General features: G+C 41.5%; 1 protein-coding gene across 1 annotated transcript in view; it reads left to right on the top strand.

Moving 5' to 3' along the window:
• The window catches only part of LOC144254151 (uncharacterized), a 126,201-nt gene that overhangs the window by 50,631 nt on the left and 50,199 nt on the right, over positions 1-25,371 (top strand). Inside the window, exon 2 of the mRNA XM_077797011.1 lies at positions 16,646-16,723. Within this exon, the coding sequence (XP_077653137.1) occupies positions 16,646-16,723 (78 nt within the window). The remainder of the gene's footprint in view (positions 1-16,645; positions 16,724-25,371) is intronic.

Raw genomic sequence — 25,371 nt, 5'->3', positions numbered from 1 at the left:
AGTAGCCTGTGATCTTAGCAATTCATTTACAAGAAGTTTACCAGTTTTTATTAGTCATTATTGTGTGTTTATATGTCTTCAAATTCTTTCATTAATCCATACTGACGGGATAGTCATACTATTTCTCTAACTCTGATTGTCCTACAGTGAATTCCTTCAGCAGGATGTGCAGGCATACAAGTGTTGAAGTACCTAAGAGCAAAGTTCAACCTGAGTGGCTATTTATATACAACTTGCACTTGCTAGGAGAGCTTCACAGAGAAGTTCCCTTTGTAATACTGACAATTGTGACTTAAAAGCAGCAGGTTTACTTGTTGAATGACTGAATGGCCATTCATTCACTTACTCAGTCCATGAAATTGGCCCCATTGCAGAGCTCTATGAATTACCATTCCCCACTCACCTTTGGAGAACTAAAATGAAGCTATGCATCTCCTAATAGCTGTATTTTCATCTTAATTTACTTGGGCAATTATGTCTTCATCTTTACCTGGCATAGGTGATGTGTCTTCCTCTGTCACTCTATTGTTTTGTTTCCTCAATAGAATCTTCCTTTTTGGTTCTTCCTTTGATCACAGAAGAATAATTAACACAGGCTCATAACAAAAAGGGACATTTTTTATACAAATAGGGGCAAGTCATGATTGGATAATAGAAATTTGATTCTCAAAAATACCATGAAATCTAGGGGATTTTCCCATACACTGAACATGTTCTTTATTGGATCATATCAGAACAAATGAGTCAATGTGCACACATTTTGAATTTGTTTAGATTTTTTTTCACATTATAAGCAAATGCCTGACAAAACTTGACACCAAAAAAATCAGTAAGTTAGACTTAGCCTCCCAAGGGCTTATGAGCATCTCCAGATAGTGGCAATGTGTTCCTGCCTTCTAAGAGGTGGGGGAAATGGCATTTTAAAGCATAGTGTGCTAGGAAAGGTGATTAGTAAACCGTAAAAACTTGGGGATTAGAGATTCTAGCAATCTGTTCACTACATATCTTGACAATTAAATATAATTAAATAGGTCCAATTCACTCACTTAGCTTAGAAAATATAAGACAGCATAAGACACTGGTGAAGAAATACTGGGAGGGGAGCAGAAGACTTGGTTTTCTTCTTCTTGCTTGACCATGAGCCTCTTTGGAGTCTACCCACTCAGACTAAGGGCAGGCGGATCAGCCTCTTACTTTCCAGTGGTCTTTAGGGTTTGTTGCAGGAATGATGAAAGCATTATGAATTGAAAAATTTCGCAGCTATGCAGTGGCTCACCAGGATAAAACTATGGTAAAAGCACAAGCATTGAGGCCATGCAGCCTGCTGTTTAAATTTCAAACTCTGTTACTTCCTATGATAAAGCCATGCATCTTTTCTGAGTCACAAAAATGTGGTTTCAACTTTAAAATGGAGATAATATACCCAAAGGAAGTATTCAGCATACCAAAGAGATACCTGCACACCCATGTTTATTGTAGCACTATTCACAATGTTCAAGATATGGAGTTAGCCTAGGTGCAATCAACAGTTGAATGGATAAAGAAAATGTGATATTTATACACAGTGGAGTATTATTTAGCCATAAAGAAAAATGAAATCCTGTCATTTGGAGCAAAATGGTAGGAACTGGAAGACATTATGTTAAGTGAAATGAGTCAAACACAGAAAGACAAGTGCAGAATGTTCTCTTTCATATGTGGAAGCTTTAAAAAAAAAAAAAAAAAGAAAGAAAAGTCAACCTGAAAGTAGAATAGTGATTGGAAAGGTTGTGTGTGGGTGAGGGTAGGAAAAAGGAGATTGGATTTGATCAGTGCATGCTATATAAATGTATACTGAATCCATTAGTAAACATAATTAGTATGCTACTTAAAAATAAATAAAATGGTGATAATAAAATTGTTAAAGAAAATATATAATTTAAGTATGAGAAACCCAAATACTTTACATGGTAGATATTCAATTTATGGTTACCTCATCATCATCTATTAGAAATAAGAAATTAATTTCTTAAGCATTCACTCATTCAACAGTTATTGTGAATGTTAACTACATACATTGAAAATTAGATATAATTTAATGTAATCTCATGATGTCAATGGAGACCAATGCATAGTAAGGGAATATAGTAGCTTAAATACTAAAGTTCATAAATGACTATTAATATTTAAATTGATCACTCATTTTGTTTTTGTTTTATGTTTAGATTTGCATATTAAAGCATACACATTTCCACCCAATCTTCCTTGTGATTAATAAGTTATTGTTGTCTCTCAGTATCCACTGAGGATTGGTTCCAAACATCTGCAAGATACCAGACACTGTCAATGACTTATTATTTGCATATAACCACTGCATAGCCTCCTGTATATTTTAAATCATTGTTATTTATAATACCTAATGCAATGTAAATGTTTTATAAATAGTTACATTACTTAGTGATCAAAACAAGAAAAAAACCTCTGTACGTGTTCAATACAGACATTTTTTGTGAATATTTTTGATCCATGGTTGGTTGAATTCTCAGTTTCTGCATCTGGAGGGCCAAATATATGTGCAAGATGGCCACATCATAGAGTAAAGCTAGAACCTAATGAGTTAACTATGGGTATCTTTCAATGCCCAGATTATACATAGACTCTGGGTTTGATTCTGGATGAAATGGAAGCTATTTGAAAACTTTGAGCAGAGGAGTATTATGAACTGACTATCTATGAAAAAGACTTCTGCAGCTTCTACACGGAGAAGGGATGGTTGATGGGGCTGGAGGGAAAGCAGGGAGACTTATAGATGGTAGTTGAAATAATAAAGGGGAAACTTAATATGTTTGGAGATGGTGATAAATGGCCAGATCCTGGATCTAATGTGATGGCAGAGCTTCAGGTTGGCTAGTAGATTACAGTGTGGTGTGACAGAGAGTGGCACCCAGGCTGACACCAAGGATTTGGATCTAGGTAATGGGAGGGATGCCGCTGCTGCTTCTTGGGAGAAGGAAGGCTGGAACAAGGAAGAAAAGTTTAAAGCAGAAGAGCCAGGGCACAGTTTCATAAGACATAAATCTGAGAAGAATATTAGATACCCAAGTGCAGACGTGAGTGACAGTTGAACAGATGAGCCTAGATTTTAGGTGGAATTCAATGTCAGGGGCTGAGAGAGATCCCCCAGAGAGCGAATGCGGAGGGGAAAAGAGGATGAGGTCCCAGCCCTGAGCCCTGGCACTTCAATGGCTAGAATCAGGGAGAGGAGAAGGAATCCACAAAGAACCAAATGCTGACAGCTGGAAGGAGAACAGAGAATGGTGTCAGAGAGACAAAGAAGAAAGCAAAGGAGGAAAGATGTTTGAAGGGAGTCACATACTGTGTCCACTGCTGCCAACAAGCCACATAAGATGAGAACTGGGAATGAACTTGGAAATTAGCAAAGTAGAGGTTCATTGACAGACACTGGGCTGCTGGGGAGATGGGAAAGATGACCTGTTTGGGATGGGTTTAAAAGAAAAGCAGAAGAGAAATGGAGATGGCAAGAATAGACAATGCTTTCAAGTATTTTACCCCCAAAGGGAAGAAAATAGAGAAGAATGACTCAAAGAAAACGTTGAGTCTGAGCAGGGATGATATGGGAATAACTATGGGATGTGGAAGTGAGGCTGACAATCCTCTGGAACAGGGTCCTGGAGGGCCCTGCTGATCCCGACATTGACCCTTTGGTTGCTGGGTTTTGGGATGTCCAGGAGGTCCCAGGGGAGAGGCTAGGTTGGGAAAGGTGGGAGCAGGTAGTTGGAGGACTCACAGTAGAAGTGCTTCCCAACACGTCTGCGAGTGTTTCACTGTTTAAACAGTCAGCAGGGTCGGACCACGTGTGCCAGCCGAACAGAAAGCCTTTCAAAGCTACGGGGAGTGATGTTTTCTTCTTCTTTTTATCTTTAGTTTTAAAGACAAGGAGTATTGCGACACATTTTAATGGTGCTGAAGATGGCACCTGAAGACAGGGGGAGTTTTGAAAATTTGATGATATAAGAGAATCAGGTGAAAACTGTAGGAGAGCCTGGAGAAGGCAAATCGGGAGGAGGCTAGTGCACAGGGCTGGTTCGGATGGAAACAGCCTCTTTGTTCATTGTATCAGGGAGGAGCACAGAGGTGCAGACGTCGTGGCTGCTGTGGGTGGTAGGCAGAAGGCATGTGGAATTTCTTTTCTAGGTACTTTTGTCTTCTCTGTGAAAGAAAGGACATTTATTCATCCTCAATTTTTTTTTCTTCCTCAAGATTCCTACTCATTCACCTTTAAACCAAGGTTTATGTAGAATTCTGGGAAACCTTGGTTACTAGACCAAATTTTGACTCAGAAACCTGTCTCCCATCAGGAGACCCCTCCTTCACCATGGTTCTCTCCTCTCTGTGGAACCTTGATTCCATCTCATCCCATGGATGATCTGAGCCCGATTTCCTTCAGAGCCAGGTAATTTCAAATGTGTCAAGCCCTATTTCTGCTTTGCTATAGAATGAGGGAGTAAGGAAATAGTTCTTACCTTAGCCCTGTACCCAGGGCTACCATATAATCTGACTCATTTGTGGAAGAAAGAAGGGAGGGAGGGAGAGAGGAAGGGAAGGAAGGAAGGGAAGGAAGGAAGGAAGGAAGGAAGGAAGGAAGGAAGGAAGGAAGGAAGGAAGGAAGGAAGAAAAGTCAAGGTTTCATGGAGAAGGGCCACTGTTAATTTAGCTTAGTTAAATATGTTTATGCTCAGGAGATTTGTGTCTTATTTACAGCTAACCCCACCGTCTCATGTTTAGCATTTCAAGATTTTTGCCTGGCTCAGGAATATATCCAAAATGGCTGAAGGATGACAGTGTTTGATTGCTTGCCTCTCTCTGTATCCCCGAAGTTAATATGATGCTTATCTGAGTGCAAAGGCACAGACAGGGAGAAATTTAATGCAAATTTTGCCAGGAGTCTAGTGCCACTTCACAAAATATTGATTAGGTGTCTGATTTGCTCTCCCCTGACAATGGGCCATAGGAATAAACCAATGAGGTGGGCTCAACTCCAGCTCGTCATGGTCATTCGATAAAGCCAGGCAGCCAATGAGGAGCAGCTACCTTTTGATTGGGCGAGAGGCCAGTGAAGGGGGGAACCATCTTAGCAACAGCAGAAAATATTGCACACGCCCTTGCACACACGCACAAACACAGACGCCATGCTACCACCCTGCTGCAGTGAACAGTTGCTGATTGTGTCTCTTAAGGCTTTTGTTTTGCCACAGCACCCCCCCACCCCACTCCAAAGGGCAAGTTTCTGTTCTCAGATCACACTGCTCACCTGGTCAGACAGCCCATAATCCCTTTTTAATGGAATGCAGGGGCAACCCTGCCCTCTGCCCTGTCCAGCACATGCCTTATTAAGAGTGAACTTTGATCTGCAGGTAAACGGCACAGGCTCTGTTCTTGAAACGGACTGGACTGGTCTGTTTCAGGGAGCCAGCCACACCACTGCCCCTCCTGACCCAAGGAGCCAGCCTCTCCCTGGCTGCAGGCTGATTCTTATGCTTCCTGTAAGATCTGTGGAAGGATTTTGCCATGCTAAAGGAGGCTTCAGTGTTGTTGTTATTTTCCCTACAGGTTTTCCCTGTCATTGTTCTGTGGCCTCCAAATCCAGAGCCCAGGAAAGCTCTCCTGTTTGCAGTGTCGCATTTGGCAAGGACTGTCCTAGTCACAGGGCTCCAGACATTTAACACTCTCATTTGAAAGGCTCCCCTCCTCTGGTCTCCCCTGAGTTTTTTTATGTTTTCTGAGCTGCCCTTGTTCCCCAGATGCCAGGAATGGGGGCTGCCTGCCAATCCCTGGTTTCCCCAGATTAGAAGCTGCCATGGCCTTCTTGCTTCATTTCTACACCCACTCCAACACCCTGGCTCTGAGTTTATTGTGAGGGCGGTGGGGATGGCTGGTAACATGGTGATGGGGGACATGTTGGCTTCCGGCATCATTTTTTCCTCCATGAACTTTGTTTCTTTGTTCTGATGGCTGGTTTCAGCATGGATCTTTGATCTGAAAACATCTGCCCATGGATTAGCCAGTCCTGCTGGTGGTTCTTACAAATGTCCCCTGATGACAGTTGTAATTCACTCTGGGTGGAAAAACCAGTGAGGACAGCGTTCACTCTAAGAGGCGAGTGGCTATATTTTGTACTAGAGAAAAGGAAGTTGAGATGATGTCATAGGAATTGTCCAGTCCAAAAAAGATTATTGGCTAAGAAATGGTAACTGGTTGTTTTCCTTATTCTTGCCTTCAAAACAAAAGGAAATGGCATGAAATGGAAGCAAGAGAGAATTAGGATAGACATGAAGAAGGACTTTCTGCATATTAGGGTTAATAGAGGGTAGGACATATTACCAAGTGGTCGTTTAGCATTTCTTTCATTGGAGTGGCTCCAGTGCCCTTCTCCTGGGGTTTTGACCAGCTGCTTTCTCATGGATGCAATAGAACGTGCTTGATGGGATGGAGCTCAGTTGTAAAGCATTTGTCTAGCATGGGAGAGATCCTAGGTCTGATCCACAGTATAGCCAAACAAAAACAAAGCAAAAACCCAAAATAAAACAAATAAGCAAAAAACCAAGAGTGAACATAATGACCTACATGGCATTATGGTATCGCTTTGGAGTCAGACTGGTCTGGATTTAAGTCATAGCTCAGCTAATAATATGGTGTTAGCCAATTTCTTAACTTCCCTGGGCCTTTTTTAAAATCTGTAAAATGGGAGTCATGCTATTAACCATTAGGTTTAAATCAAGTCCTATGTACAAAAGGCATAACTTAGGTATTAGCATGTAGTCAGTACTCAGCAATGTTGGCTTTTCCTCCAATTCTAGAATTCTCAGAGCTTCATTCCATCCATAGACCCATGGGCACAGTACTATTAGTTAATTTAAACTGTTTTAAATATCTACCAAAAGTGCTGTGGTGAACGTCTGTAATCCCAATGGCTCAGGAGTCTGAGGCAGGAGGACCACAAGTTCAAAGTCAACCTCAGCAACTCAGTGGGGCCCTAAGCAAATTAGCAAGACCCTGTCTCAAAATATATGGATTGGAGGTATGGCTCAGTGGTTGAACACCCCTGGGCTCACTCCCAAGTACCAAAAAAAAAAAAAAAAAAAAGAACTAAAGCTTGGCATTAGAAAATCTAAATGTGGCTTTTGCCCATGACAATTTGTACTTGAGGGCAGAAAAGAAGATAAATTAGTTCTAAAACAGGGAGTAACTGAGGCAAGGCAAAATTAATGCCGAGTGGGTTAGAACCATTGGAGGAAACTTGCAGGAAGGTTAGAACTTGAATAGGGCCTTAAGGAAGGGATAGGATTCGCACAGGTATAGAGGATAAAGTCAGGAAGAGGGCGTCTCCTTCCAGGTGATAGTAGCAGGAATAGCATGCCATTGGGAGAAAATATGAAGGTGACTGTGGTGGGGAGGGAAGGGAAGGGTGAGAAGGGGAGAAAGGGAGCAGAGGGGAGGGGAGACAAGCTGTTGAAAGAAGGGAGAAGCTTCAAGTACATTATAAAAAGCTCAGGCTCTATTATCAGGCATATCCTGGTTTCAATTCAGAAACCATCATTTAAATTCTTTCAACTCAGTTTCCCATAGCTATACAATGGGCAAAATAGTGAGGATGAAATGATACTGAAGAAGATAAAGTGCTTCAAGTATGTGTGACTACAAAATCCATGTTTTAATGAACACACACACAACTGTGTTCATAACAGGGCCGCCAGGCACATTTTTTTACTTCGAGAAATAAATAGATAACAAGTCACAACTATGAATGATGGCCGATGTAATGAATTCTTGCCTTGTAGGACTTCTCCAACAATGGATCTTTGGTCTTCTCCCTCCCAGACAGCTGCTTATCCTTACTTCTCCCTTTGTGGACGTGATTTAGCACATAAAATTTTCCCTCTTATTTCCCCACTTGCATGCTTCTATTAGGCTTGAATTTGGTTAGACCTGCATCTGTTGAAACAGCTATAGCCAATAATAAAAGCCCTACAGGGACTTCTGGTCTGGTTTCAGGAGTGGGTCTAACAAGTGAGGTCTAGGTCAGGAAAGTTATTAGCTGCAGAGTCAGGGAATATATTCAGCTGTCATCACTTTTTAATTAAAAATAGCTTGGTGGCATGTACATCCCAGCACTCTGTTGTAGATAGTGGGGCACCACCCTTTCCTGTGAGCTGTTTCCTACCCAAGAAGAGGGTATCATCTCCCTCGTTCAAGATCTCTGGGCTTGGTCCAGAAACCACGAGAAACTTGATCGTTCGTGGGGAACAGGCACAGTGGTATCCTGGAACCGGCTCTGAGTAGCTCATGAGCTAACTCTCTACATTATCTCTTGCCACCTCTGCCTTCAGTAGTGGAGATTGGTGGGAAATGAGATACCATGGAAATGTACAAATGCTCCAGATCAGGGCTTTATTTCCCTGCACATCATCATGTTTCATATTAACCATCACATTCCTGAAGGAAAGGCAGGGTAAATTCCCACTTGGTAATTTCTGCAGAAAACCATTGGGAGACAGGATTTTCCATACTCCAGATTTTGTTTCATTTCCATTAAATTAAAGTCACTCATTTTATTGCTTGGTTAGAATGGAAACTTGAGAAGCAACATGGGATCATTTTTAAAGCCTGTTCAGATTAAGGTAAAATCCTTCCTTTTTAAAAAAAAATTACTTGTCCATGGCTTTGACCATGTTCACCCAATTGTTCTCCGTTTTCTCATCTGTAAAATGGGAAAAATAATGGCATGGACTACTTCAGGTCACTGTGGATATTCAATGATATCTTTCATGTAAAGCACCTAGCACTTAGTAGCTACCATGGAAACAATTAGGTAGTAAACATGGGGGACTTTTAGTCAGTGTTTGGAATTCTGGTTGGAGGACATAATGCAAATTGGGTGCCCACTAAATATGTTCCATCAGGCTTGTAGTGAGTGTAGATGTTTAATAAGGACATTATTGGACGCACAGTTATCTGAGTCATGAAATAGCATAAACAGTGAAATGCATTAATAGTGTGCCACGTCACTTAATTAAAATGCTTAATTTATTACTCTGGTGGGTTTTTTTTTTCATTTGAAAATGTGCAAAACAAAACAGAACACAGTAATACACTCTCTTAAATTAACATTACACACAAATTATACATTCAGCATCTATAGAAATATGCAAATAAGGCATCAACATATCTGCAGATTCCTCATCAGAAAGTATTTATTCAGTGCTTATTTTCTACTGGCCCACCAAAACAGAATAATTTTTGACAACTTCAGTTTCTTCTTTTGGAATTTATGGTATGAAAGAGATAATATCGAGAGCTCTCTCCTAGTTAGGCAGATAGACGAAAGAGAAGGAGAGGGAGAGAGAGGATATTTTAAAGGTAGAATCACATTTTTGTATCAGAAGTTAATTCATAGAAATATTAAGTCTCTTACCTGTGTGATGAGATATAAATTCACTGAGATGAGCACAGTTAGCCTCTTTGGAATCTCATACATGGACAAAGAGACTCCAATTAAATTCAGTTGCCTGTGCTGACTAATTTTAATTTTTTTAAAATGTAGTTTTTCTTTTCCAGAGTTACTGGACCAGCATGAAGGGCCAGAGGCAAAGTTCACCCAACATTTGGCAGTTTATGTATCTCCAGGGTTTCACTGCTTTTAGTGAGCTCTGAAATCCAATGTTCTTTGCTGGGCTCCTCTGAATTGTGAATCTTCAATACTTTGCAGGTGAGCATCTCTAATCAAGCTGCATTACAATCACCTGGAATACTTGTTAAAATGCCAATTCTGAGGCCAAGACCAGCCTTTACATCATGCTGAAGGGACCTAGAAGTCTGCATTTTATCATGGGCCTTGGAAGAGGGTTCTCTGTCCCAGTTACTCTATTGATCCCACCCACTGAGCAAGGCTACTATCCTCTGCCTCCTTTATTTATTTATTTTCTTACTTATGTATTTATTTCAGTCTCTAGCCTGGCTACTCGAATTGCCTCCTAATTGTTATCCTCTTTACTGTATTCAAAATCAAATGGAGCAAATTTAAATCTTACATGTCAGATCTAGCCCCAAGCCCAGCAATAGCTCCCTGCAATAATTTAATCTCTTTACTAAGACAGACAAGGCCCTCTCCAGCCTTCCTCTCCTGCTCCATCCACTCATCTGCTCCTCAGCTGCTGGAGCCATGCTGAAGGTTTTTGCTGTTTGTCTCAAGGCTCCAGACCTTTGCTCCTGTGGGAGCCTCTGGCTAGAATGGCCATCTCTCATCCTGTTCCTGGCTGTCTGACAAACACCCACTCCTCTTTAGCATAGCAACTCAGGAATTACCTCTTCTGTGCTGACTTTCCTAGCCTGATTCCTTCTTTTTTGTTCTCACTCCTTCTCCAATCTGTATTTTCTTTGATGCTGTACTTACAATACTTTGCCATAGCATTGGTTGACAGGTCTGTTTCTCCCTTGAAGTCCTAGCTCATGTCTTACTCTTCTTGGCATCTCAAACAACATATTCATGTTTTCCCAAATAAACAGATGAACTCATGAACTGCATGACAGAGATCCAAGTAAATTTGCAGCTCAGGAGTTGGGTGCATCGCCCTTCTTTTGGTGTTGTAGATTTCATCAGAATTTTGTCTGAAGGTCACAGACAAAATGAAATAGCTTGGAGCTTTTCATATGCAAGCAGGCTCAACCCAGCTTTACTGATACATGCTAGAACTAGATGAAGTCCATAAAATGTTCTTTCATGATATGGAGATAACAGAGGGAAAATATTATTTCATTTATTTATGAAACTCTAGTATCTTTGTTATATAACCTCAGAGTGAATTAGGGTAAATGAGCAATCTATATGGCAAATCTAACTGTTCTTTTACTTAATTGGTTGATTTAATTTCCTAGCAAATGAAAACTGAGTACTACTTATTTGCTACAAATCCTTTCTCTTGTCTAAATTTCATTTATTTCAATTAATTTCCCATCATTTCTTCTCTTTAATAGAATACAGTGTGATTTGGATATTTCACAGTTTTCTTATAAGGTTACAGTTCAGAGGCTAAACATAAGAAGCCAAAGACTTTCAATTCTACCATCCAAAGCAATTTTAAGAATCAGTGCTTGCCCTTACATGTTCCTAGTGGGAATGTAAAATGGAACAGCTACTTTAGAAAAACAGTTTGGCTGCTTCTTAAAAAGTTAAATGGAAAAATAAAGTAAGAGTTGTTAATGCCACTCCTAGGAATCTACTCAAGAGAATTGAAAAAAACAATATCCACTAAAAGACTTGTACATGAATGTTCATAGGAGCATTATTCATAATAGCCAAAGGGGAAAAACAACCTAAATGCCCATCAACTGATGAATGAACAAGCACAATGAAGCATATCCATGCAATAAAATACTATTCAACAATAAAAGAAAGTAAAATACTGACACATACTGCAACCGAGATGAACCTCAAAATCATGTTAAAGGAAAAAAGTCACTTAGAAAGAATGGCTTCTTTTCAAAACTAGTACATACTGTTGTGTTCAATTTATATGGGATATCCAGAAAAGACAAACTCATAGACATAGAAAGCAAACAAATTTATAGACACAGAAAGCAAATCAGTGGTTGGACTGGGCTGGAAAGGGGTTGTGGGGTGGGGCAGAAGGGATTGACTGCAAACAGGCCTGAAGAAACTCTGAGTGATGCTAGAGAGATTCTGAAACTGGGTCATGGTGATATTTGCCAGGTTCTACAGATTTATAAATCATCATTGAATTGATGGACCATAGTGTTTACCCATCATAAGTGATAAACACTATGGTATGTAAATTATGCCTCAATGAAATTGGTTGAAGTTGGCACTTGATTACCATCATATTTTTATTTCAGCGATATTATAGTTTCAGAAACCTTTCCCAGGAAATGTAAAAAAAAAAAAAAAAAAAAGTCTTTAATCACAGAATCCAGATTTTAAGTTGGTTTCTTTTCTTCTCCTCAAACCCCTGAGGCTCTTCACCTTTATACGGGTGGAGACATATTCAGAATGTAAAAAACTTCCTTCCCCTTCAAACTAATTAAGTAAGCTCTGATGACATCAGCTGTATTCGCAGCACACCTGATTAAGGCCATGATACTAATTAAATTCTTGAATGATTAGAAATGCAAATTGGCAGGCCTTGTACAGAAACAGGCATTGCTTCCTGGCTCTAGAATAATAAGTCTGGGAATTGATCAGGTTCATCTTGAGTTTGCCCTGAGTAAGAAAATAATAATAACTATGAATGGCTAAAACTTACCTATTTACAAGGGTCAAAATTTCCCTAGTAGAGTTAGCTCTTTTCTAGGTGAGTTCATTGAGAAGTGCTGTGACAGGGTAGGATGTCCCCGAGCTTTAGGGCTGCACAGAAAAGAGTTCAAATTCTGCTCTGTCACTTACCAGACAGGATTGTTGCTTAATTTAATTTTATTTCTTCTAGCCCACATATCTGTAATATGGAATCTGATTCTTTATCTCAAAGAACTTAGAGGCCGATTAAAGGAGATCTTTTATGTGTTATTGGGTCTTGCATTAATAAATGGAATCCACTCAAAGGATTAGTAAGGCAAGGAGTCTTATCACTTTATTCATTCAACACACACTGACTGAGTGGTCTACTGTGAGAAATTGAAGGTCCAGCGATCCATTTGCAGAATATAGTATTTAGCCTTAAAGGTGAAATTGGGATGTAAGAAAAGCAGCTGGAGGGGAGAGCAGAATGGAAAGCTAAAAGCAGGTAACATCAGAGTGTGACAAATTCATGGCCCCTTGATAAACAGGAGGTGAGGAGGAAGGATTGACCTAACCAGCAGAGATACACTCAACCCAAGAAGGTCTTCCTGCCACAAGAGAGCAAAGGGAGATGGGCACAACAAAAGGTACATTTCTTTAAATAACCCAATAGGAGATAGTAAAACCTATTTGACATTTGGGAAGGCTGCACATCCCATGGTACTCAGTCACTGAGGAATCAGGGTGGGGATTGGGGGACCTTGTGCACTAGGGAATAAATGCTGATTGTAATTGCTCTAGGTGTGCCTGCTCCCCCAGATACCAATCTTGCAAGACCATCATTAAAAGCCTCACTTCTCTGTACCTTTTGTCTCTCAGTTCATTCTTTGGGTTTGGAGAGGTGAGCATGTTTCTCACATCTACTATCCACTTATTCCTCAAATTCAGCAAACATTGTGTAGACATCTGCTATACTCATGCCATTCTTAGTGTTCTAGATGCATCTGTGAGTTTAAAAAGACAAAATCTATGTGGATAATAACTATAAACACTATCAATAACTAAATGTTTTTTTGTGTTAGATATAATAATATGTCCTGTGGAAAAAGAGCAAAATGAGTAAGAAGGATCTGGAGTCATGGAGGTAGGGTATATAAATGATGAGTTACAATTTCAGGTGGTCAGGGAAGGGCTCATTGAGTAGGTAAAATGTGAGGAAAGCCTCAAAGGAGTTAAAGGAGGTAGCCGTCATCCAGAGATGTCTGGGGAAGAGTTGAATAAACATCTAGTACAATGATGCTCAGGTGGAATGTGCTAGAAACCTTTACAGAGCACTGGGGCATGGGTAGGGAGATACAAGGGTAAGCTGAGGAGTAAGAACCTCGTTCAAACTCTGCCTCCATCCCCTGCCTGTCATCTCATCTTTGGCTTGTTATTTAATATCTCTGAGCATATAGCCCTTCATCTACAAAATGAGATTTGAATATCTATTTCCAAAAAGATTACCTGTCCCAAAAGATTGAAGCATTCTCTTACCCCAGTGACCTCTGAAGCTGGAGTTTGTAGGTTATGTTTCAGCAGAAAAAGCAGAACAGAGACTGCTATTTTATTTCTGTCTACTTGTGATCCATTCAGCATCTTGCATCCCCTTCCACTGAGCTCATTCCAGTACTGCATCCGGTTGGTGGGCAGTGAGGAGACGGGGCTGGCTGAGGTTGAAGAACAATTGTGGGATATGAAAAAAAGATGTAGCTGTAAGAGAGAGAAGCATTAGTTTATTCTCTCAACAAGTAGTTGTTACAGAATGAATAAACTAATCCAGCTATCTACTATGTTCTGTATGCACTTATTGCATTGAAAAAAAAAACAATGCAGAGAGTGGTTTTAAATATTAAGATGATCAATTTTATATACATATAAATGTGCATGTGTGCGTGTGTGTGCGTGTGTGTGTGTGTGTGTGTGTGGTTTTCTCAGAATCAACTATACATCAAAGGTGACTCATACGCTTTTGTTAGGTACTTCTGGTGAATTGTGTGTTGGAGTTTGAGAGAACAGGATCCTGGTATCTTCTTTAATGTAATTCCTCTCAAACTTTCCTTTGGTTCCTTGCTGGATGTAAATGGTATAATGGAAAGAACTCGGAATTCAGTTAGAAGATCTTAATTCAACAACTACCTCTTCAAGATTGAACTGTATGACTTGCTATTTATCTCCTCTGAGCTTTATTTTCCTCACTTATATAATAACAATGAAACCTCTACATTGCCTGCCTCCCAAACATCAAAGGGCAAATGAGGAAAAGCATTTGAAATCACTTGGTCAACTGTACATGTTACCCTGAAGTGTGGTGAGGGGTTACTGTTGAAGAAAGAGGCTAATGGAAACTGGGGGATGGTCAGTTATTTGTTGTAAAAGGAATAGTTTTGGCATTTCTCCACTGGGTAGACGTTTGGTGCTAATTTATGCACATTAGTTAATTTTGTTTTGCTGGGGGCTCAGATGGGACTCCCTGATGGATGTGCCATCCATGACAGAGTCAAGAAAAGCACATGGCTCAATACTGTGATCCTTTCAGGGTTGGAACTAAAGGAGAAGGGCTCTTGAGAAGCATGGGTTTGGCTGTCAATTTCAAAGTCATCTGCTCATGGAAACCCTGCTGAGGCCCAGAAAGCCGGATGAGGAAAGAAAACTCTCCTTCCTTTAACACCCTTGGGGGCGTTTTCAACCCAGCACTTCAGCCGTCTGGGTTTTCCATGCCAGGCATATAGGAAGGCACTGCATTCACAAAATGGTGCCTGGTGGTGCCATGCCCTTCTTTCCAAGCTCTGAAACCATCTGGGCTAGCTACAAGTGAGAAGAAGAAAGTGGCATACTCTTCCATGCAGAAAAACACTTTTAGGAGTGAAATTTAAGACATATTCTTGGGAAAAAAGAGAATTATTCAGGAGAATGACAGCAAGATGCTCTGTAAAATTAAGTGTGCCTGGTTAGAGCATTAATTGGGCATGCCAGAGAAGAATCACTGAATTAAGAATCGTTCAACCTGATAGTGGGACATGAGGCATGTGAACCTTTGCATCTCTGCTCGTGGGTTCATCTCACTCTGGGAGCTGCAAGCTGCTATGAATAGGACCAAGGTTTTTGCATTTTTTTTTCTTCTCGAACCAGGGCTCACCCCCTGTGCCTGGCATTCTGTAGTCACTCAGCACATGTGACTCAATGGAATGGTGGCACTATCTCTGTCCATGCAATCAGGCTGGCTAGGAAAGAAAGGCTATCCCTGAGTTTACCATGGGTAACTCTCCTCGATGTTCTACAATCCTCAATATTTGGGGATGATTTTCAATTGGTCAAAACATTTCTCTTCTTTGGTACCCATTCATTTGCCCTATCACATGGGCTAGCTATGGGCCAGGGTGCAAGCTTGCTGTGGCCTCTTTCTATGAGGCTGACATCCCCAGACATGCTGGATGGTCCAGAGGTGACTATAATGTCTTACAGGTATTAATAATTGAGATATTGATAATCAAAAGTGCCTTATAGTGGCAAAAAATGTAAAATCAATTTGATAGCTATTTAGAAATTTTCAATTTTATTTGAACTTTCCATGTACAACTTTGTGTATAAATGTCTTAACTTCTGTAATGACTGATTGTAGGCAATTCTTTGAATACTCCTGCCACAGGAAGTGTTCCTTCCAGGACAGCTAAACAACGTTTCATTTCCTGGATCTTCCTGTTAAAACAAGTATTAGTTTGCTTATTCTTTTTGTCATGATGTGTTTATCAACATTGAAGTTCTTTGCTTTGCTTATAGTGCAAAATATTAGATTTTTTTCTTAATTTTCTCTTATTTTGGTATTTTTCTGTCAACACATGTAATTTTTATCCCTCCCTCTTAAAAGCCAGGCATTGGGTGTTCCTCAATAGAAAATCATTAGCTGGGAGATTTTAATCAAATTCCATATTTAATCTTTCAACATATTTTATTTTTTAAAAAATATTTTTTATTAATTAAATTCATTACTAAGCCTCTTGTAGAATTTCCCAAATTCTTTCCAACTTACTCTACTCATGAAATTATGATTTTCTGTGTGTCATAAGGTGAAAACGTTAGGGTAATACTGCTATAAATTATCCCTGTTGTAGTTTTTCACCTTGGGAGATTATATGTAAGTAGAAACAATGTTAATCTTGGCAGAAGGGATTTGTTAGAGGAATCCAGGATGTTTCTATGTTCATTTTTAAAGTGCCATTGGCTAAGATGGTAAGATAAAGAGGGACACCTTATTTTTTGTGAACAGTATTTCTTAATGATGGACATTTCCTGATGGGATTGAATGTGTCTCTGCAGATGCCTCCCTTCTCAGCTGGATCGCCTTGCTTCCTTCAAGAAAAAAAGGGGTGGAAAGAGCCCACAGGAACTGAAAAGGTAAATAGCTCTACATCCAGCACACCAATCTTTGAAATTAAACATGGATTTTACAGACTGCAAAATGTCGGAGTCATACTAGTCATACAATTTATTAAACTACATTTAAATGAAAAGTAAGTGGTAACTCTTCTATTTAAAAATTAATTGAACAACTGCTATTATATTGAATTGAATCACTTAAATTTCATTTCTACTGATTAAATACACCCAGTATAGGAGGGGAAAAAACCCATAAATGGATCTGAAACTGACCTTGGATTATTTTCCCAGGGTGACGGAAGCATGTGGAAGGGGGTGTCCCCTTTCTCGGCAGGGCTGGGAGGAAGGTTAACCTGCAGTTGAATGGCTGTCTCAGGGCAGGGAGGGCACAAGGCACCAACTCAGTGGTCTTAGGAGTATGATTGTGGGGCTGGGGATGTGGCTCAAGGGGTAGCGCGCTCGCCTGGCATGTGTGCGGCCCGGGTTCGATCCCCAGCACCACATACCAACAAAGATGTTGTGTTCACCGAGAACTAAGAAATAAATATTAAAAATTCTCTCTCTCTCTCTCTCTCTCTCTCTCTCTCTCTCTCTCTCTCCCTCTCCTCTCTCACTCTCTCTTTAAAAAAAAAAAGGAGTATGATTGTCATGGTTAGTGAATGAAAATGCAATACATGCAATATTTGGGACACACACTAAAACTTTATTTGTCGCTTCTCAAAATTTAACAGAATATTCTGTTTTTATCTAGTGACTCCACTTAGGGGAAAATTGGAGGGAAAGGGATCTGGGAAACTGTTAAGAATGAATAAAAGTGGTGATGGTGGGAATCTGCCAGTTAGTAAGTGGGTAGTATAATTGGGGGGAGAGGTGGAGACATAGCATCATTCCTGTGTCATTTATTTGGGGGGAGATTTCACAGGATTCCTAGGGGCCAGGGGCTGATTGAGTATGGTTCAAGTCAGCACTGATTCTTGAAGAATCTCAGAAATCACACACAAAAAGAAGAAGATGGGAGTTGAGGAAGGGCATCACATGCAGAGCAGATAGCATGTACAGAAGGGTAGAATAACCTCAGTATCCTTTCCATGACACCAATCTGATCTCCCCAGAGGCCATCCCTCCTTCCTTTCCCCATACTTTCATTGTCCTTTCCGAAGCCCTTGTACTTTCTGCTATAGGGACATCTGTGATTGAGACCCATCACAGTAGCAGTTGGTAGGTAGGATATGGGACAAACCCTGGACACATCTACGAAATGAGCCAAGAACACAGATGCTTTTAATAGAAGATTGACAAGGCACACACATCAAAAGTTTCAACAATTTTTTCAAGCAAGGCAACATTTTGTTATATATATGCACCTAAGTCAACTATGAAGATTGATTCATATAACATCAGACCTGAGGTATCTATTTCCCATGAGAGAAGGAACAATATGAAAGCAGACCAAATGGAAAAACAAGGAAAATTCCTTGCATTCCCTAAGGTTTATCCTGGGGCCACCCCATACTGCTAAAGTATATGAGGAAAAGCTCTTTGTTGTACATCTCAGCAGTCGACTGCTTTTGAATGTTATCTTTTAGAGGAGAGAGGTTGTCTCTTCCCCAGTCCTTGAAGTTCTCTTATAAACTTTATGATATTATGTGAATAAATAAGTAAGAACATGCTTTATTCTTGGAGGCACACAAAAGGAGGACCCTTGGGCATCGTGGGAGAGAAATTTTCTTGCTGTCCTTTTCCATTAATGGTATGATTTAGAGACAAGCCTATGCAGACTATGTCTTCTAGTAGCTTTAAGATTTAGATATCTGTCCCTTTTAAAATTTGTTTGCTTGCTTTAAAATGTTGGTTGCCAGAGCTCTATCATTTATGATAGGTTGGGGGTTTCCTTGCTATGGTTTTGTTTTGGTTTGGTTGCTGGAGCTGAGGGAGGTGTTTTGGGGAATTATACTTTGCTCAACAGCTATCTAAGGGTTCGAAGTGGTTCGACCTTGTTTTTTTTTTTTTTTTTTTTCCATGAGAAAGAGCCATCTCTGGTTCTCTCAGCCATCTGGAAAATTTGTCTTTTTCCAGACTTTGACAAGAGTGTGGTTTCGTTTGCTTCCCTAGTCCACAGTGCCCCTGTTTGGGAGGAGGTTAACACCACCCTGGGTCCACTGAGGGTTGGTTTCTGCTCTCTGGCGCCACCTGCTGTAACCAGCTGCACTCACAGGCTTCCCAGTCTCCAGCCCCAGGCTCCCAGCAGGAGCCAGAGCCAGAACCTCAGCCCAAGCAGATGTTGTACCGGCTGCCAAATTTCTGTCCAGACCTTATCTGTGCTGCCTCCACTGGCTCTCTCGCTCAGAATCCCAAGTGTCCCCAGATGACTTGTCTCAAGTCACGCAGACCCTGAGCTCCTGGGCCAGAGAGAGGGAGCCTGCCAGTTTGGGGGTTGCTGACCAGTGTGGCTCTTGCCAGTGACAGTGTGGTCAGTGGAGGCCACCTCTCCTTAGCAGTGAAAATGCACATGGATTTCTTTCAAGGTGTCAATAGGCACATGGAACTTATTCTCTAAAGGACTTTCCATTGTGTCTCCAATGTGTCCCCTGACTGAGCCCTCAAGTATTTCCCAAGTTGCTCAGGAATTGAAATTTATTTTCTTCCGCTCTGGACTTTTCTACATTCTCACATAAATTAGCAATTCTAACCAAGGACCACAAAGAAAGTGAAGTGCTGGTTTTTACTAGATTTTTATTAGGAAAGTTACCCCATTACTCCCTGTTCCAGATTGAAGTTCTCTTAATGGCAGGTACTTACTCATTTGATCCTCCTCCATCACAGGCAGCCTGGCACATAGTAGGTGCTTCATAAAACATGGTGAAATGAGTAGTCTCTAACTGATCAAAATCCTTCTTAAAGTTCTTTTCTATTTGGCTATGAGAAGGGAAAACTGTCAGATTTGAGATTCTGAGAGTTCATTCCTAATATAAGTCCCCACCCTGAATAAAGTTGATTCAGTAGAAAGAAATTAAGGGGAATAGTAATAACAATTTCTATTATCACTGATAAGAATGAGGGTGATGACTAACTAATGTCTCCTGAAGTTAGGAAAAAAAATAGAAATACATGCTTGCAGGACAGAATTGGTTTGATATAAGATAGAACTTCCGGAGAGCCAAGGTTACAGGATACTCTTGTGAAATATAAAGTGGAGTTTATGCCAACAACTACTCGAGAGTGAGATAACGCATCCATTTCATGCAATAAGCACTTAAACTTCTGCATTGTGCCAGTGCTACAAGAGATGATGAAGTTAAAAAGGTTAATTATGTACAGTGCTTATCCCCTGAGAAGATAGGAGAAAGTAAATGGACAATTTTCTAATGGCATAGAATTTTCTAATGGCAAAGAAAGAGGCATGCCCAGGGTGCTGTGGGAATCCTTAGATGAAGGGAAGCCCTAATTCAAGTTGTGTGGTGAGGGAAGGCTTCCTGGAGGAGGTGATGCTTGTATGAGTCTTCCCACCGGGTGGAAGATGTCCAGATGAATGCATGCAGTAGGTGGGTTACAGGAAAAGTGAACAGTTAGATATACAGAGGTACAAACATCTTCAGATCACAGGAAATCTTTCCAGTCCTTCTCAGCTGAGTCATCCAGAAAATGCTACTGTGCCAGAGAAAATGTCTTACAACCTGGAGGCCAAAAGTGGCTCAGTTTTCTGTTTCACGGTGGGTTTGTCTCCTTGTTGCAATGACTTCTAGATTTGGAGGCAATGGGCAATAATCTTTTCAACTCCAGCATCTTATTCAGTGCTGGCACCGGCAGAAGCTTAAGAATTGCTTGCTATGTCATCCCTCTAACGTAGTTGCTGGAGTAATCTTCCCTCTGTGTTTTACACAAGTGTCCCATAACCTTCACTCTTGGAAAGGCCTCAGGAATCCTGTTTTTCTCTGCAATGGAGGGTCATGGTCTCTGAATCAGCCTTTCTGCCCTAATATTCAGGGCACCCCATATCCCCGATGCTTCAAATCCCATGTAGCTGGGGATTGCCCACAGAGCCATGCTGCCTGGAGTCCTGGCCCAGGATTTCTTGTGTGTCCCAGAGTCTTGTGTGTCACAGGGAGAAAAGCTAAGGCAGCTCAGAAAATACGCCAACTGCTACCTGGAAATTCTCTCACAGCAGCTACTGTTTGAATTCCAACAGATTATCAGTCCCATTTTACAGATGGGAAAACAGAGGATGATGGGCATGGAGCTGCTTTCTAGGTCCTAGGGAACAGCCAATGCCTTTTATATATTAATTTAGCTTCTTATTTCTTCCTTCAGTGCTACAGCTAGTACCTTAGCAGGGTGAGAACCTCTGAGAGGCATTTTTCCCAGAAAGAAGCACTCTGGGATTGGCAGGCCAGTTAGTAATGGCCCGTTTCCACTGGATACCCTGCCTATTGGGCTGGCATTATGGAGGGGGGATGTTCCCAGGCTCCTCTGGGGAGGTCATTCAATCCCAGCCATGGCAGCTGGTGTCCTTGATGCCCTGGACCTCCATCAGAGAGGAATCTGGGGAAAACAAAGAGTGCAGCCTTGGCTGTGGCTGCAGACCTGAGCCCTCCACGCCCACTGGCCCCGGGTGGGGCCCAGCAGGGTTGGTGCCAGGCGCTGTGTGGCTTCTCCACCCCCTTCCAGGGCCCCTCAGCTCATCTGCTGGCTTTCAGAACCCCAGCCTTCCTGAATGGGTCTTTGTGTGCACCCCAGGAGCTGGCTCGGAAGAGCCCCGATCGAAATGCTGGACAGAGATGTCTCCTCGGGATCCAGGCACAGCCCGGCATGGTGCCCATCTTGTGGGAGGAAGGCCTTTATTGTGCCGCTTCAATGCTCCCGATCTGGGAGGGAGTGGGACCTGGATGAATGGGAGAAATGTTCTGCGCCCCTGCACAGTGGGGTCATGGGCAGGGCCACAGGGATGGCGGCTCCCCAGCCACTTCCCCACAGCTCTCTTTCCCACTCTGTCTCAGCCACTTTTTTGTCCCCAGAGATGACTGTGGTAATATTCATACCCAGAGGCACTGTCACGTGCTCACTCCCCAGGTGCCAGGCATTGTGTCCGGGGTTCACTCTTATGTAATTAAATGGGAGATGTCATTTCACAATCTCCACGCTACCCTCGAGGAAGCCAAGGTCTAGAGATGGTGAGCAACCCGCCAGGGGATTCTGAACAGGAGAGCGAATGTGGATCAGATGGATCTTCACCCGGACCTCCTCCTTCCAGTTTTCAAGGTGTCTCCTTATAGACACTGAGGTCCTAAAGTCAGTTGCATAACCTGAGAAGCACCCTGTGCTTGAGGCAGAGCTTGGGGTAGGAAAATGCCCAAAGCAAGCAGGGTGGCCTTCTGAGGGCCACCTTTTGGGCTTTTTTTTTTTTTTTTTTTTTTTTTTAGTCATCTAGGCAAGGGTACCATTTTATTTTATATGATAGAAAAAAAAAACAGCTGTAGACAAGTTGGAGTGCAACTACATGTGGAAAATTTAGGTTGAATAGCCTTCTCTCCATCTGCGGAAACATAATATTCTGTTGAGACAAGCACCATGTGGAAGAGGGAGCACAGGGGATTCTGGGAGCTGGCTGGCGGTCCCTGCTCTGCTACAGATGGCCCTGTGTGGCCTGGTGTCCTGTCAAGGAGCAGGCTGGGTTAATTTCCGGTGCTCAGCTCTGAGTCGAGGCTGAAAAACAGGCAGAGATCTTGCTTTGACTTTTCTTAGTAGATAGAATGGGTGGTGATGATGTCATTGATAGTCCCCTCCCTACCTGTCTTCTCTTAGGTGTGACCAGACTGTCACTTCAGAGGTGTGATGGACAGCTCTCTTACAAAGCAAAGCTCGGTGGCCCTTTTGGGGGACAAAATGTTAATGGTGGATTTTAGAACAGTTGTCAGCTGAGCCAAATGGCCAGCTGTGACTGACTGTATTTCTCTATTTGCAGAGGTTACAAACAATCCATGAGAAGCAAAGACAGCAGAAGAAACGTAGGTTAGACCTGAAGGGGACTCTCCTCACAGTGTGGTGTGGAGTTATAAACTGTCCTCCAGAATCTCATCTCTTCCTCTGTTTCCTTTTCAAGAAAGGAGATAGCTCCTCACCTCTCCAAGCCATTACCCTTGTAGTCCATACTCCTCTGGAAATAGAGGGATGGCTGTTGACTGTCATGGGCCTTATGTAGAGGGAGGTCCTCCATTTTATTTATTTTTAATTGATGCTAGGGATGAGACCCAGGGCCTTGCCCATGCTCTACCACTGACCTACACCCCATCCCTGGGAGTTCCTTTAACATTCATCTTTCACACAGAACAAATGGCAGTGTCTAGAATCAGAGTCCCCGATTGTGTGTGGTTTAGTGAGTCCTGCCCTTCGATATGATGAGTTTCTGTCCATTCCTAGCCCCTCTTGCTATCAACTCCTGAAATGGTGGTGTGGTGATCACAGATAAAGAAATCGAGCACTTGTTCTCTGCATTGTTCTCCAAGCTGCTTCCTCCAGTCGGCATGCATCTCTCTGATATCCAAGGATCTTTGGCGGAGTCTATTTCTCCATTAAACTATTGCTGTCATCATGGATTATTATTGCAATCTAATTGTGGTGTGTAATAAATACATATGTTTTGAGTAACTGAAGCATAAGTGCAGCCGACAAATATCCATCACAATCAGGATAATAGTCTGAAGATGATTAAGGCCCTAAAGATGTAGGATGTTGAGCAAACAAGGTCATAAACATCCATTTAGATTACCTTTTAATTTCAGCCCTTTTAAACTTGATATGCCGTCTTTCTCTGGTGGTTTTTTTTTTTTTTTTGGTTGTTACTCATTTCTTTTTTACTTCACCAGTTGCATTGCTGTTAAAACAGGTAATAGTTAATGATGGCAGAATTCTAGACTTTTTTTGTGGCACTAGAGATTGAACCCCAGGCCTCACATATGCTAGGCCAGAGCTTTACCACTGAGCTCCATCCACAGCCCAGAATTCAAGGGCTTAAGGGATAATTCAGGGAGACACTGGGAAGGACCTTTTAGCTGTAATAGGAATAATATACAGGAGAAAAGACCCATGTGGACAGAACAAGTGACATTTATCTCTGGTGCGTAGGATACGGGAAACTTGACTAATTTTCTGGATCTAAGTCCTTTCTTCATAAGGCAACATGTGAGTCATTGAACAATTTAACCTTTGTGAATAGAACTGTCCATTTATTTTTTGGACTTTGGTCAGCAGGCAGTGCAGAATCGCTTGTTCTGACTGAGACCTACAGGCAGCAGAGTATCATCCAGAGTTTTCACATGGATGAGTGGCATGATTGGAGTCATGTATTAAGAGGACCCAATGGAAGTCACTTGTGGAGTGGATCATAGTGGGTAGATACCCGTCTTGGGGAATCAAGCTAGAAAATAGCAATCATCCAGTGGAGGAAAAAAATGTGAATTTTACCAGTGACAACTGCGGAAATAAAAGAAAGGAACCAACTCAAGAATTACAATGGGGAAGGACTAAACAGAGTCTAGAAACTCAGTGAGTACGAAAGAGGGACATGGGTGAGGGAGAAAGTAACTGTGACACCGTGACTATCAGATTTCCCAGCATCTGGGCATTTGTCCAATGGCCAAATGTGAACTTTCTGCAATTCTCTTGCTTAGCAGTGAGCAGAGAGCAACAGTGGTCTGTTAGCTGTTCACACTTACCTCCAAAACCTACCAATACGAGTAGACTGAAGCCGATATAGGGAAAGATCAGAAATAGGGTGGTGGGTGCAGTCTGCCTGTCTCTGAGGGATGCTGCCACTTTACAAGTCCCATTGACACTGCTCTGTCCTCACTCTTAATGGTGGTGCTCACAATAATTGGATTGCTTTTAGTTAGTGAGGAGAATTCTGCAAATAATTAGGAGGGAAAAATCTAACAGAAAAGTACCCACAGCAATGTTCTTGTCCCCCAGCAGTACTGGGTGAAATTCAGGGCTTTAAATTAGTTCTTACACTCCCCTTTCTTGTCACCATTTTTCTACCTATAAATCCTAGGCTCTGGTACCAGAATTCCTCAGCTTTAACAAGGAAAGGGGACATGACTTCCGAATGAGTTCTGTGTTTTGTCACTATCATGCCACCCAAAGACAGCAAGCTTTTGGAAGTCTAGAAAAGATGTCATCTTATTGTCCTCCAAGATAAAAGATTTCAGTATGAGACCCTTGGATCTGTCTCCTTAGCATCTTCCGGTGGGCCCCTCAGATGACTTGATAGCACATTCTTTTATTCTGACTCCAGAACAAGAAAAAGTATTATTTTGATAAATGAAGCCCAGCCGACCAAAGCTCTTTCTTTAGAGATCTACTTGGACTCAAGAGGTTTCTTCTTTTTATGACTGAGGTTGGTCCTTGGCCAGGGACCTATGAAAATCCCTATAGATGAACAGCTCTTGAAGGTCCAACTATATCTTTAATTAAAATAAAATTAGACTCTTCTCATAACACCATTTAGTTTTTCACACTGAAGACTGTCTTTAGTTCAAGATGCTACCCTTCTTGGTATGAAAACACATATATTTACTATTCCATGGAGGAAGAGAGGAACTAAGCATCGTTGTAGATACACCAGTTTGTAAATTTTCCTCTAAAGCAAGGATATGTGGTTTCTTCTGATTGTT

Source organism: Urocitellus parryii, chromosome 4, assembly GCF_045843805.1.
Source record: "Urocitellus parryii isolate mUroPar1 chromosome 4, mUroPar1.hap1, whole genome shotgun sequence".
Taxonomy (NCBI): domain Eukaryota; kingdom Metazoa; phylum Chordata; class Mammalia; order Rodentia; family Sciuridae; genus Urocitellus; species Urocitellus parryii.
The sequence above is the reverse complement of the archived record's forward strand: the minus strand, read 5'-3'. Positions and strand labels throughout refer to the sequence as shown.